General features: G+C 36.8%; 1 protein-coding gene across 2 annotated transcripts in view; it reads left to right on the top strand.

Annotated features, from left to right (window-relative positions):
• The window catches only part of COL9A1 (collagen type IX alpha 1 chain), a 60257-nt gene that overhangs the window by 19540 nt on the left and 25653 nt on the right, over positions 1–15064 (top strand). For both annotated transcript variants that reach the window (XM_064710094.1, XM_064710095.1), the window contains 12 exons: positions 4697–4720; positions 5036–5089; positions 6651–6704; positions 8272–8304; positions 8399–8455; positions 9170–9223; positions 10085–10138; positions 12318–12371; positions 13745–13798; positions 14474–14527; positions 14710–14763; positions 14870–14923. In XM_064710094.1, coding sequence (XP_064566164.1) covers positions 4697–4720; positions 5036–5089; positions 6651–6704; positions 8272–8304; positions 8399–8455; positions 9170–9223; positions 10085–10138; positions 12318–12371; positions 13745–13798; positions 14474–14527; positions 14710–14763; positions 14870–14923 — 600 coding nt within the window. The remainder of the gene's footprint in view (positions 1–4696; positions 4721–5035; positions 5090–6650; positions 6705–8271; positions 8305–8398; positions 8456–9169; positions 9224–10084; positions 10139–12317; positions 12372–13744; positions 13799–14473; positions 14528–14709; positions 14764–14869; positions 14924–15064) is intronic.

Raw genomic sequence — 15064 nt, 5'->3', positions numbered from 1 at the left:
GTTTTGTCTTCGTATCTAAGTGTGCAAATATTACTGAAAGGTTATGTTTGGTTTGGATGCTGTAGAAAAGAAAGGAGCATGTGCAACGTATTCCCAAGTTTTGGACTTTTACCATTCTTTTCCATCTCTTTGTGAAAATGCTATGGAGACCAGAGAGCCCATATTTCATTTGCATAAGGGAGTCTGCAGCTATTCCTGTTTTCAACTTCTTGCCATGTGTTTAAATGGCATCACTGAAGTGTAAATTCTGTGAGACTCCTTGTGCTGTTTTGCAGTTCTGTATGAAAACAGGCCAAAATATGAGAAAGGACATGCAAAGAGTACTGTTTCAGTTAGCATGCAGATGGATCTGACGTCCATTTTTAGGGGCTGAAAATAATTGTAAGTTTTAGGAATTTTGCTGGTAGAAAAAGTGAATGATGGTTGGCATGTAGGAATTTAGCTTAGGAAAAACCTCAAGGAAGATGAGTAAATAACAAGATGGCTAGAATAAATTATAATAAGACAGCATATAATTAAAAGTTAATTAAAAATTAGATTTAATTTGGAGAAATTATTTAAATTAAATAGAAGATGTATGGTATTCTAGTATAACACTCCTTGTGTATTTGTATTTTTGACCTTTTCCTATTAACTTTCATTAGATTTATATTTAACAATTATTTTGATAGTTGGCCAGAGAGAAAATTATAAAGTTATTCTTGAAGATGTGACATTATAGACCTGTTCAAACTCAAGATGAATCACTTTGTGGACACTTTCTTTTTCATGAATGCTCATTTTTACCTGAAAATTTGGTAAATAGTTAATATAATGTCTGGCTGGTCTGCAGGCTCAATATATGAGCTGAATTTAGTCACAGAAAATGGCAGAACTGAGTTCTAGGTAGACTGAAACCCCTAGATTTTTCTGTTAGAGAGGGTTTTTTGTTTTGTTTTGTTGGTTTTTTTATGTCAACTAGATAGGGAAGTAATTTCTGGGTTGTAGGCAATTTATATTACTAGATACAATCTAGCTGAAAAGAAGAGGTAGTTAAACTCTGTCAGGTGTGTTTGCTCAGATCATATGGAAAAAAATGATCAGAGGGATGGACCACCTATCCTGTTAGGAAAGGCTGAGGAAATTGTGATTGTTCAGCCTAGAAAAGACATGGTTTGAGGCTGACATAATTGCAGCCTTCCAGTACCTGAAGGGACCCTACCAGAAAGATGGAGAGGAACTTTTTACAACGGCTTGTGGTGGCAGGACAAGGAGGAATGGCTTCAAGCTGAAAGAGAGTAGGTTTAGATTAGATATTAGGAAGAAATTCTTTGCTGTGGGGGTGGTGAGGCACTGGAACAGGTTGCCCAGAGAAGATTTGATTGCCCATCCTTGAAAGTGTTAAGGCCAAGTTGTATGGGGCTCTGAGCACCCTGGTCTAATGGAAGGTGTCCCTGCTCATGGCGATTTCAGCTAGGTGATCTTTAATCTCCCTTCCAAACCAAGCCATTCTGTGCTTCTATGATAGGAAAAAATGGGGAAATAAAACTGATTTACTGAAATACTTGGTTAAAGTACTGTGGCATTTTAGCCTGTCAACCCAAAGAAAAACTGAGCTGGGGGAAACATACGTGGTTTTAGCTCACCATTTGCAGAATAATGCAAGAATGAGTAATTTAAAGCCCTCCAGAATAAGTGGATGCATGAAACATGTATAAAGAGGGTTAATCTCAATTCGCAGGTAGAGACGTTAATTTGGGAAAGCAGGAAACCGGTCCAACTTGTCAAGGTAGAATGCTGATTCTTTTCAGAGCAGCAGGACTTTTGTCACCATGTTTTGAAACTGTAAAAGCAATAAATCTGATAAGATTTTAAAGCTGAGTGATTTTGTTTGCCCTGAGACTTCCAATCCTCAGGTGATAACGCTTCAGTGAACCTCAGTGGGGAATGCCTTTGGAGTTGTTCTGCTTCTGCTTAATAAGCAACTGAAGCTTGTATTTTCAGGCGAATCCACAGGAATATTTATAATGAGGAAAGGAGAATTCCAATTTATTTTAAAAAGAGAAAAGATGGATAAACTTAGTCAACTCATGTAATTTCCCTCGTACTTATTAAGATTTATCCTTAGACCTCACATGTTAGGAAGAAGCCTAGTGATTGATTTTGTAGCTCCATTGATGTTAACCCATACATGCTGAGTCCATATAGAGAGATTGATACTCAAAATAAATCTCCTAGGAAAGCCTGTATAAATGCAGTTTTCCTTCTGGTGAATGGCTGTATGCTACTGAAGAAGTCATGCAGCTACTGGAAGATTCTCAAAATGGCCAGTACTGGTCATCTGACCTTTAGTGAGATTGTACCTACTAACAAAATCCACAAAAACAAAACAAAACAAAAAAAAACCAAACCAGCAACAACAACAATCCCCACAACCCTGTTACCTAAACAAACAAAAGACCCCACTATAGAATCCCAACAGAACTCACATACTGTAAAAACAAAACAGAAAAAAAACCCCAACAAACCCAAGTAGAAATGATAGTGCCAGAGTGCAATGGTTCTAATTTTCAGATTCAGAGACTTTCGGAGAAGCTCTTTCTGCAAATGTGAAGTAATGGGCCTGTTTAACCTTTGCACTTCTTTGGTTTGATCCATGAAACCTCATTTACCAGAAACATAGTGAGCACAATTATGAATCTGCATACTGTCTACGTGATTAATGGAGTGCTTTGGTGTAATTATGCACTGCTTTGAATACTGTCAGTGGCTTTTTGCAAGTAGAGTAGTCCCTAGATAGTTATCCAAAGACTTCATTTTTCACAAAAAACTCTTAAGTTGTTAAAATGCTCAGTACAAACAGAAAATCAGAAGCCTTGGGTACAACGCTAATTAGTTTTAAATGATTATCACTGTTTTTCATGCTCCTCTAGTGATATTTATCAGCCAAGTTAGGACTTCTGGGTATCTTCAAGAATGAATATTAAGGACATAAAGTTTTATATGCAGCATTTGCTTCTCTGCTTCTGTCATCTCTTCTTCCACAGAATGTACCCTGGCAATCTTCAGTTATCATCCCCATTTTTTACATTTGTTCCTGCTTCATAATTTTGTTTTAATTTATTCTCTTTGTCTCATCTCTTTGGCAGATAATCTTTTAAATGACAAGGTTAAAAAGTTCTTAGAATTCTTGTGATTAATTCAAGTAACTTTTTTATTCAAGTAATTTAAATGTGCTGGTGTCTCTGACCTGTCCTGGTAGATGGAGCTGGGGCTGCTACATTAAGTGTATCTATTGCACTCTTCAGTCCATTCTCTCTTTTAGTTCCCTCCAAATTTTCTATGAGCTGATATTTGATGTGGCATATGGGGAGGACTGTGTGTATTTAGTGACAGAGAATTTGAAAATATTTTAGGATCTGCTAAAACACAGTGTCCAGCACAGGGTACACTTGCAAACACTGTGTTCTTTGTGGTGGATAGCAAGGGTTCTTACCAGATTACAGGCTAGGTGCCTCTGAGACAGGGGATTGCAGACTCTGGGTTGCTGGCCAGAGTCCCTGCATTTTGCTAGGAAGGTGAGGAGATGCAGTGGAGTGGTCAGAGGAGGGGAGAGCCTTCTCCTGGGCCCCTGTGTGGGCTGGTCACAGTAGCTGTAGCTGCTTCTTCTGGTGTCACTGACCTTCCCTGCCTCTGTTAGGGGGTGTGTTAGCAAGGGCTACTCCAATCAGACCTGCAAGCAGATGGTTCCCTTCTTTCAGAGGCAGGGGATATTATAATATTGAATATGTGATGCAGTGAAAGTTTGATTTGTACAGTCAAATATAGATATATATGTGATGAATTGTAGCAAGGCATTATGTAGGTTATGCAAGCTTAAATTCTGCTGTGTATTAAATGGTTAAAATGGAATGATTCTAATGAATACTTGAAATTTTCCCCGTGTTATACTGGCTTTTCTAAGCAGGATTACAAATGCAACCCTGGATTGACATTCAGCCCAGTTGCCTTATTACATCAAATCTCCTGAACATTTAAATATATTTGGGATTTTGTATTTTAGTGTTTCATATATATCACCAACACTGTTCTCCATAAAATTTTCCATTTGCTTTAGTAATGCAAGACCAAGGGATCTGTTTTCTTAGAGGGAGTATATCATCCAAATAGGCAGAAACACAATTATATCTTGGGCATTTCTCGTTAAAATGATTCAGAACAACACTGATGGAAAATATAAACAGTAGAAGTTTGGTGTTCTTTCTCATAACCAAAAACCATAAGTTTAATGGATTTAGGCCTCAGGGAAGCATGTGGGGAAAAAAGTTCACTTTTATTATAAATTCAAATGTACCTTTAGAAGGAAATTATTATAGTGTAGATATATTTATTATGGTACCTTATAATTAGCTAAACACAAAGCCTTTAATGTCTTCATTCCCTTGTGGAAGTATGTATGTTTATAAATATGTGTAATGGTACTGCAAGGCAAGTTAACCAGTAATTTAATATTCTCTGCTGATACCGACTACCTAATAATAAAATTGATTTTTAACAGTAGTTAAACGAGTTTTCAAAACAATTTTGCAGAAACAAATGGGGGCTTTTTTACACCTTTTTTTGTCTGAAAGACTCTGTTCTTGGAAAAGAGCTTTACTAAGTTTGGAATCCTGGAATCCTCCCCATATTTCTGATCTCTTTTTTCCATATTTCACAGGGCAAGGGGCTTCTTGGGCCACCTGTAAGTATCAATTTTACAATTCATAAATATACTGTTCAATGAATGTGTTTGAATATTTAAAAAAGCTATTATACTGTAATTAAAAGTAATTCAGTGAAAAAAGAGATGGGTTTAATCCTGATGTTCTATGGCTATTATGTATGTTTTCTTCTGCTACCCCTGAAGTGTTGTGTAGGTCTGTGGTATATGGGGCAAGAATATTGGTGTCTGAAGGCATGGTTTGTTGTTTGTGAGAATTCCACGTTCCCAGTCTTTGGATGTTTGTTACATTGGTGTTATATGGTATAGAAATATTATTTACCTTGGTTGTTGCAGGGTCCAGCTGGTGCAGCAGGACTTCCCGGGGAAGTAGGTCTTGCTGGTCCACCTGTAAGTACTGCTGTGTTTGCTGAAAATGCAGCTTTATTCAATCAATAGAAGGTACTTAAAGAAAAAATGGGCCATCTAAATAGTGTTTGGGCTATCACAGCATTTCCAAATGTTTTTTTTTCTCTGCAGTGATCAATGGTAGGAGAAGGATTACCTTTGAAGCTCATCAGAAATAAGAACAACATGTAGCACAAAGTCAGGGCCACCTGTCAGATTAGAATTAAATGTTTCAGTGTCCCATACTCTAATTCTCTTATTCAAGGAAAGCTGAAATAAAAAAGCAAAGCTGACAGAAATACAGGAAATGTAAACCTTAACTACTCAAACTACTGATTTTCATTTTTACACCAGTGCACATGGCAGTTCAGTTTCTTCTCTGTCTCACTTTAAGTGTGGCTCCATCTATTGACCTTACTGCTGAACTGTGAGCTCAGTTGCACCACACTCCTGTTTTGACACCACACTTTACTGAAATGGAAGCTGGAACCAATTGGTACTTTTCTACTTGAAATCTGAAATAGCATTAAAATTTTATTTAATAAAACCTACTTTTAAATGCAATTACATAAATGAATTTAAAAAAGAATATTAAAAACTACAAATTTGCTTCAGAAGATGATCCATCTAGCTCACTGTCTTGTCTGTAGGAAGGGCAAGAATGGATACCAAGGGAAGTGTACATGCTATTTATTAAATGGCATTTTTCTGTCATACTGTCACGCATTCTGTCAGTCAGTTGGTAGTTCAGAGACTGCCTGAATCAGAAATTGCATCTGTGATGCCTTTTCAAAAGCTGCATGTGAGCCTATTCTCCATTAATGCAGTCAGCATCTGAATCCATTTATATCCCAAGCCTCCATAATACATTGTAATGATGAATCCCACGATATAATTACGCATTGCATGGAAAATTTGGCTCATAAAGTTCTCATGTTTTGATATTTAATAAATTTTCTTCATTAATCTTGTTTATTGCATTTATGACTTAGTGAAATGTAAAAAGTAATATTGAAATGACAATATTAAGTTAAAAGATGGTCTCTGTACAATTATTAGATCTATTTTAGTTAAAAACCTTCAAAAATGATTTGCAGAGGTTCCACATTGTCTTTACTTATGAGAGCACTTCGCATCAAAATTTTTTCACAAAAGGGAAAAAAATCTAACTTGGTAAATTCCTCTTGTGCTCTGAAAAAGTGGATTTTCTCCTCTCTCTCCTTTTGCCAGTTACTATAATTCTTTTTGTTCATAACTTAATAGCAGTTATAGAGGAGGAGTGCATAGATAGTCCTATGGTCAGGAGTTTCAGTTTTCTAAAGCAGGTGAAAATGTTTTGCTTTTCTTGTGACTCCTATTTCACAACATGGCTGCCATTCTACTGAAAAAAAAAAGTTTTTCCATTCTGTTCTGGGAGTCATGTTATGAGTGGATGTTTTAACTGCATACCCAGTCTGTCCTTCTGTAGCCACTTAATTTCTCACTGTTGTTGTGCGCTCTGATTTTGTGACTGCTGTTTGTTATAATTACTATCAATCAGCTAAAATATTTTACCCTTTTTAAGGGAGATCCAGGAAAAAGAGGGCCACCAGGACTACCAGGACCTCCAGGTCCTCCTGTAAGTGAATATGTTCAATATGTGCTTACATCTGAATTTTGTGTTGTTGCTGCTTGAACAAATCTTCTCCCCAAGTTCTACAGCTGAATACTGATTTTAGGATATCAGAAAGATTTTTATCTTCCACTTAGAAAGCAAGTTTCCACTTTTTATTGTAAAAAAAGGCAGTTTGAAATGCAAATTTTGTAGCTTCTGTCAGGATGCCTTCCTATTTCTGTAAACTGCAAATTCACGGGTTTTAAATTCCCCTGTGATCATAATCCTGTAAATGTAGTCTTTGTTGGGCCTCACTGGTATTACCTCAGCAGAGGCAGGCTTTTCTCTGTTAGGAGAAGAAAAAAATATTTGGCTCGTGAGACAGAAATGCACACTTCCAGGTGGGTTGAGTTCTAATGTCTTTCTTGCAATCAGATCTGCTACTTGCAAAGAATAAAAGAAAGCTTTATAGCGGTGCTTTGCCTCTCCAGAGGAACAGCTATCTGTTTTTAACCTCTGGGGAGGAGGGCTGTGTGTTATGCCTTTATCTTGTGGCAATTTACCTGCCCAGAGAAATAAAATGGAGAGTTTGGCAGACACATCTCAGTCTGGGGGCTGGGAAATGCAAACCACTGGGAAAGGTGTTGTGCTGATGTCTTCCTCTGCTGGGAACCTTCTCTCCCCACTTTTGGGACAGATCTTAAATACATATGCTTTATTTATGCTATGTTTCTTGTTTTAATGCCAGTTGCCAGAGAATTGGAGGCAGCATTTCAAAAAATGTGAATGGTAAATTGGAGAAGAGTAGTCAGTGGTGTATAGTGCTTCTATTCCTTTAAGTTTTGTCTGTTTTAGGTTTCTGGAGTGCCACAGTCTCACTCCAGTTGATAACATTGCCACCCCAATACTCTTGGCTTTTTAAAAATCTTTGTGCATACAGGACCTTTCTTTAGGAGCTTATTCCTTAAACTCTCCTGTGCTTTTCTCTGAAACAGTGTGCTCCCTCCCACAGAGCTTCAGAGAATCCAGCTGCTGCTGTGAAATAATCTTTCTCCCTGTTGTGCCTCATAAACCTCCTGTTAGCTTCCATCAAGTATTTGATTTAATATGAGAAAAGGCCTTCCTCCCACTGAGTCAACCTCATTGTACACTGATGTCTAGTTTATTGCAACTGTCATCTACCAATACTTTTGGGAAAATTGTTTTCCCTGCAAAAATAATTTTCTCTGTAAAGACCTGAATCTTTTGGTGAATGGCACAAAGTTATTCTTATTGTAGAAATTGCCTTGGTTTCTCTAGGAAACTAATGGGGTTTGGATATATTTGTTCTATATTTAACAGAAGGTATATTTGATGTAGTTTAAAAAGCAAGAGAAATATTTTGGGTTTTTTTGAAAAGCTGTTCTAAGATAAAGGATGGGACCCGCAGTCCTATAATAAGGTTAAGGTGCTTTCCATGTGAGAGATGCTTTGGTTGATTGTATTTCTGATTCCATTTTGGATAGTAGTTTTGTCTAATCACTGTGTTGCCTAATGACTCATGTCTGGTTATTTCTGTATTGCTGACTTTGATAAATTTAATTTAATTTAGGGAACGATTGGCCTGCAAGATGGTGACCTGTTGGTAAGATTATTGTCCATGTTTTTATTTCTTTATAAATAATCTCAGACAATCTTATTCAGCCTATGGGGTAATAACTATGTGAATGCTTTTCCAGTGTCCCAGTGCTTGTCCTCCTGGCCGTCCAGGACATGCTGGTTTAATGGGTATGAAGGTAAGAGAGCTTGTTTGTTCCAGCATTCCTTCCAGAGGTGCTGTCTCAATGCACTAGGGAGGGTAATTACTGACTTGAAAAAGGACATTTCCTTGTTAATTTCAAAAAAGATTGCATCACTGTGGTTGCTTATGGTTATTCAGCTCTTGACTGCCAAAACAACCTCTTGTTGTTGAAATCTCTTGCTACTCCTCTAACCTTCACTGTAAAATTTATGTGTGGTCCTGAGAGGATTAAAGTATGCAAAGGATTGCTTCATTCACTTCCTGGATAATTTGTGGTCTGACTCCGGAAACTCTAAATATTTCCCCAAATCCTTGATCTTTTTGACTTCTTTTTCTCTTCCTGGGAGACCTGTAACATACTGAATTGAAATTAGCATGTTTTAAGTCTCATTTTAGCTAAGATTTTTTTAAAAGATATTCTTTGCTGGTTTCCAGAAATACTGTTGGTCTCAGGAAATTTTTGTGGGATAACATAAGAAGTAATACTAACCTGCCAAGAAATGCAGCCTTGTTAGATCAAGAAGCAGAGATTTTGAGCATGGTACTTAATAAGTAGTGTTTCCTAGACAGGTGAGGAAGGAGTAGTGAATGGGGCTTGAGAGGGAAAAGCAAGACAGCTCTCTGCAGTCTATGTCTGCTTGGGAAAACTGTATTTTAATTTTGAATAGTCTCTTTATTAATTTATTTTGGTTTTTTGTGTTTATTTTAGGGGCAAAAAGGTTCAAAAGGAGAGTCTGGTGAACCAGGAAAACAAGGTTATAAGGTAAAATAAAAGAAGAGGAAAAAATTGCTGTTGTTTTTAGCAAACTTATAGTAGTTTAGCCTCATCTTCAAAAACAGTATTATATTCTGTTAGAACTATTAATTGTTTTAACAGAATGCACGAAGTGATACTACATATCATGGTGCTCCAGAGTAACCAAAGGCACTTCTCTATTCTTTATTCACCTGTAAAATCTATTTATTATGATGCACAAGTCATACTCCTCTTGCTTTTGATTTTGATTGTTCAATTTAATTATTATGGAACTTATGGGGAAAATTGAAGCTAAGTTCATTAATTCAAAAACTTTCAAATATTTAAATGCAGGATAATTCACTTAATTTACCAAGTTAGCTGCAGCACAGATGAGTACTTAAATGAATAAGATGGAAAAATACATTTGAGAGGGAAAGGACATAGTGTAAGCTCATAAAGAGAGGCCAAATCTTATTAATCTTGAAAACTGAAATGTTAACTCTCCCAAGGTGTTTCATTTGAATTAAACTTTTTATATAACCTCTTTAATATTGAAATATTTACAAGAAATTTTGAGATTTGCCCTGCCTTTGTCCATGCTTCAATGTTGCAGGGAAAACCATTAGAGAAAACTTTTTGCACTTTTAGTCTGGAAGAACAAGAATTCGTAGAATCGTATAATATTAAGAGGTTGGAATAGACCTTAAAGATCATCTAGTCCCAACCCCTCTGCCATGTGCAGGGACACCTCTCACTAGAGCAGGTATCTCAAAGCCTTACCCAGCTTGGCCTTGAGCACATTAAGTAGGACATGCATCTCATACAATGACAGAGCAATATGCATGGTATGGATTGGCTACAGATTCATTCCTTTTGCTTTCCCAGGGTGAAGAAGGAGACCAAGGACCCAGTGGTGAAGTGGGAGCTCAAGGCCCTCCAGTAAAGTATTTCCTTTTAAAATCTTACTCATTTTCTTCCTAATAATATACATATTTTTCTTATTATTGTCAGAAAATAGATATTACAAAACTTCCATACACCTTTCTCTTTATTCTGAATTATTGTCTATGAATCAAAGTAGAATTATTTAAGTCCCTCCAAAACCTACATGATTGCTTGGCACAAAGCTCCATATAGTTCTATGGAAAGGCTATCTTTAAAAACTATTTCAAGTCCTCAGTTTTGTGTTCTGCTTAGATTGTGAAAATAGTTGCATTTTTTCACCTTCTTTTTCACAATTTTGACAACTTTGACTTCATTGTGTTTGAAACACAATCAGCTCTGAAATTCAGACTTAGCTAAGATCTGAGGATGAAGTTGTGACCACTGAAGAACAGGGTTTTTTTCCCTGATGTTTTTTGCCTTTTGCACAGGAAGTATCCTTCAATCATATCTAGTTATTTTCTTGTCCTGAATAACTGTGCTTCATTATGACACATACCTCTTCAGCTTGTTCCCTATGAGGAGCTCTTAGGGTTACTGTGACTGGAAAGGACAAGGGAACAGAGTAAAGGGGTCATTCTAAGGAGGAGAAACAGGCATAACACCTTTAATTTCTATGGTTTATTTTCTGATGGGGTCTCATGCTTTTTTCTTAGGTATTAAAGTATGTATTTCATGTCATTGCTGTCCTGATTTGATGCTATACAGGAACTTACCTTAATGCACATGACATCTAAATGCTAAATTACAAAATTCTCTATGAACATAAACATATGACAACATAAACCTCTGAATTATCACTAGAAAAAGGTAAAGAACAGGCTAAATAAAGCAAAGGGTCCATTCCTTCTGATGGTGGATCCTGAAAAGGTATCCCTGAGGCCCTGATGCAGACAAAGTACTTGTGTAAGAGGCAGCTTCTGCTGTCTGAAAGGACTGTGGGGACCAATTCATTTTACTCATTTTTATTAAAATTTATGATTCATAATATGCAGAAAGTGATATCAGATAGATAATCAGTGTGAAAAAGGACAGAGAATGCTTTAGAGGCACAGATGGAGAGTCTGTGGACTCCGCTGTATCTCCTTATAAGCTCCTTACATAAATGAATGAAAGGGGGTTGAGTATCCAGTCTCCACCTGCAATCCAACCAGTGTATTCTACTGACATGATCTGCATAAGATAGCCACCCCTAGGAGAGGTGTTGTTTTTGATAGAAAGTATTGGATGCCACAGTGTGCTTACTTCTATCTGTGATCTGAGGAGCAGGAGTAAGCTGTGTTCATCTCCCTTGTGGGGCTGCTGTAGTGCTTGTTGCATTACCATGATTTTTCCCACCTTTTAGGCTGACAAGGTTTCAAATGTTCTGTGCAAGATTCCAGCCAGCTTTGTGAGGAGCAAGTAGGGGCTGCCAATGTAAAATCTGCTCGAGGACTGGGTTTGCCCAAGCTGTGGGGAATGGCCTGTAGCTGTTTCAGTAATGCAGCTGCAGGACAAGCATGTTATGCCTGGGGGTTTGGTCTCTGCAGGGAGGAGACATCTCAGGCAGTGTCAGTCCCTTGGGAAGACGAAGACAGTGAAGCCAAATTTCCCACAAGACTCTTTTTGAGGGAAAGTGATAGAGAGAAAGTGATGACAGCTGTGATGATAGTTATGATACATCCTGCTGCATTAGGATGTCTATTCAATTTAGCCTCTTAGTGAACATATAAACTTAGCACTTGTACTCTCAAAAGCCTTGCTCTTTTTTATCTGCCCCTGGGGCTCTGTAAAATCTCCTTCATCTGTCCAATCCCCCACTTAGGACAACTTAGCACTTTTGCAAATTTGGCCATGTTCCTTTCACACAAGCTGCAGGTGAGAATGCTTCAACTCTGAGGTAACCAAGAAGAAAAACTAGTGGGTTTTTTCTGTCCTTGTGGTGTATTTGTGGTTTTATAATACAGCCTGATCGTTCTGTTACTCTTTTTAAAATTCTAAAATTAGTAAAATATCAAATTACCATATAAGTTAAGAATTCTAATGCAGCAGTAGTTAGAGGTCTCCTTTAATACTAAGTAAATAGTTGAAATGATTGTTAAGAAAGGGTGTAGAACTCTTGAGTCTTCTGTCTGAAAACTAGGACAGTTCTGATGAGAAGAATTAAGCATAATTTGAATATACTTTTCTATTTCAGGGCATTCTAGGTATCAGAGGTATAACTGGTATAATGGGACCTAAAGGTACCAAAGTGAGTATTAACCTTTCTTCCTATAACATTGCCTGTATTTAAAAAAATGTACACCTCTGAATGCTTTAAAAGCTTATTTAAGCTTCTTCTTTATTTCACCTGTATTTTATTTCTCCTGCCAGCTGTATTTCCATAGCTACTGCACTTCTTGTTAGGAAGAAAGGTAGCTCAGTCCTTCTGATTGATGAAAGACATGTAGTCTTTACTCCTTGCCCCCACTCCTTGCATTTATGGCAGTTTTACATATATGCAAGTTTGTAGTTAGCAAGATAGCAAGTTATAAGAATTATAAACTATAGCAAATTTTAATTAAAGCTAAAATTTATTAAGTACTCCCTCTGTGATTTGTATCTTCCTAAGGCTTTTTACTTCCATCATCATCATCAGAGTTTTAGTCGGGAGTTTTTATTGAGAGTTTGTTCTTTTTCCCATTCTTTCTTTGACATCTCTGTGTCTTAAATTGCTGCCAGTGGGATTAATATTTATTGGGTTCTTACTTTGCTGGAAAATTTTCCTTTTGTTTGTCTAAGTGTTTCTGTCTGTTACTTCAAACCTGGGTGCTACATTTCTATTCTCGTGATCTTGTTAAAGCTGTATAGTAAAAATTTCTGAAAGGAGTAGAACACAGCAATCCTGCCATTGTCTCCTTCTCCAGAAGTCAAATCATGTAAATCTTGTGATCATCTGTCCTCAGAGGCAACATCAAATTTCTCCTGATTATGAATCTTCTCATGATTGATCCTTCCTAACATCTTGGATGTGTTGGCTAAGCTATTACTATCTTGTACTTCACTCTTCTGGCCTTTGTGTGTTCTAGTTCTTTGCAGTTATTTGCCTACATTTTCTGTAATGTTTTGTCTACTTTAAACATTTACTACATCTGTTTGACTAAGGAGTTCCATGTTCTCTCTAAATCTTTTTTAAAACATTTTTTTCTCTCCATTTACCTTTATTTACAGGGTATTGATTGCATTGTTTCCTTGAAACATATGTGATAAAAATAGCAGCAGTGCACTTGATGATTTCCCTGCATATTTTGGTGTTATTCTATTATGTGGTGAAGGATATAGTATATTTAAAGAAGACACAGAGATTTTTTGAAGTAGCATGTAAAGGTCTACTTCCTTCCTAGATTTTTAGAGAGTGATTTGAATGTTGTTTTTTGACTGATATTTTTTTAATATTTAAATATATTTGCTTTCATATCTCCATTAAAAAAAAGAAAAAAATGCATTTTTTTTTTAATTGGAGACATAAAGCCCTCTCATCTGTAGAGACTTTGTAGCTCCTAGCAAAGCAGGAGGACATTTAAGTTGTTAGCGCTCCAGCAGCTCACTTTAATATCTGTCTTGTGTTATCTGTTTGTTTGGTAGGGAGCTCGTGGTCTTGATGGTGATCCTGGTCCCCAAGGTCTTCCTGGTGCACCTGTAAGTAGAGTGTGGTGTTCTCCCAGCACTTCCCAGTTAGTGCAGCTTTGCAGCTGTGAATCAAAGAAGCCTCTGATTAATCCAATTCTATTGATTCCCCACAGGTGAATAAATGATATTACAGTGATATCAAGTCAGTAATGTCTTAATGTTCCCAAAGAATTTGAGGTAGATGAACCCATTTTAACTTCTTAGTATGTTATGGTTTCTTCTTCCTGCTGTGCATTAGGGTGGCTTGGAATTTTTCAGGTATCAAACCAGAACAAAACTCATACAGGGTGATTTGGGCAATTTTTGTTGGAGGTTTTTAGTGTGTGTGTATTTTATTTGTTTGGGGTACTTGGTTGGTTGGTTGGTTGATTTTTTTTTTTCTTAAATTCTTCCTTGCTCTCTGCTACCATAGCTGGAATTTGTGCTTGTAACTCTGTGTTAAAAAGTGCAACATAGTTTGCTTTGACACTCCTGAATGCTCAGTTGATGATGGCTTGAGCTGTGTTTTTTAAAATATATCTGTCAACTGCAGTTTTAAAAAACTGCATTTTTAAGTATAGTGTGACTTTGAGTTGTCCACTTTCACCAAATATGAATTATATTTGTTGATTTTCTGAGAGTTTTAGCTAAAAAATACAAGGAAGTTTATTCTGATTTTATTTCTAAAATATTTTTTTTCTGTAGGGGGATCAAGGACAGAGAGGTCCACTAGGAGAGGCAGGTCCGAAAGGAGAAAGGGTGAGCACAGACAAATTTTGACTCTTGTTGACTTGCAAACATTAATTACTTAATAGCATATAAACATTGCATAACTGGTACTCTCTAAATAATGTATATCTGAATGAGTATGTATTGACATTCTTTTCAGCTGCCCTTTCATTGTCTCTAGCTTAATTTTTAAATATTGTTATTTTTCTTAGGGTCCTCAAGGTACAAGAGGAATAAATGGCCTCCCTGGGCCTAAAGGAGAGCCTGTATGTATATTTAATTTATTTATTTGCTTCATTCAATGCTACTTTGCATATTAGGACTTAGGCAAAATCTTTTCACTATTACAATAATTTTTTTTCCTTTTTCAAGGGTTTACCCGGAGTTGATGGCCGTGAAGGGATCCCTGGCATGCCTGGAGCTAAAGTAAGACACAATTGACATGTTTATGAGCTTTGGTAGTGCCCTAGATTTGTTCATTAATTTGTGGCTGCTGCTCGTGGATTTATGCACATTATTAGGGTAATTGAATTAACATTTCTGTACTACAGATCCAAAAGTATGTCA

This window comes from Zonotrichia leucophrys, chromosome 3, assembly GCF_028769735.1.
Source record: "Zonotrichia leucophrys gambelii isolate GWCS_2022_RI chromosome 3, RI_Zleu_2.0, whole genome shotgun sequence".
NCBI classification, from domain to species: Eukaryota; Metazoa; Chordata; class Aves; order Passeriformes; family Passerellidae; genus Zonotrichia; species Zonotrichia leucophrys.
Note: the sequence above shows the minus strand (reverse complement) of the source record. Positions and strands in the feature narration are given on the sequence as shown.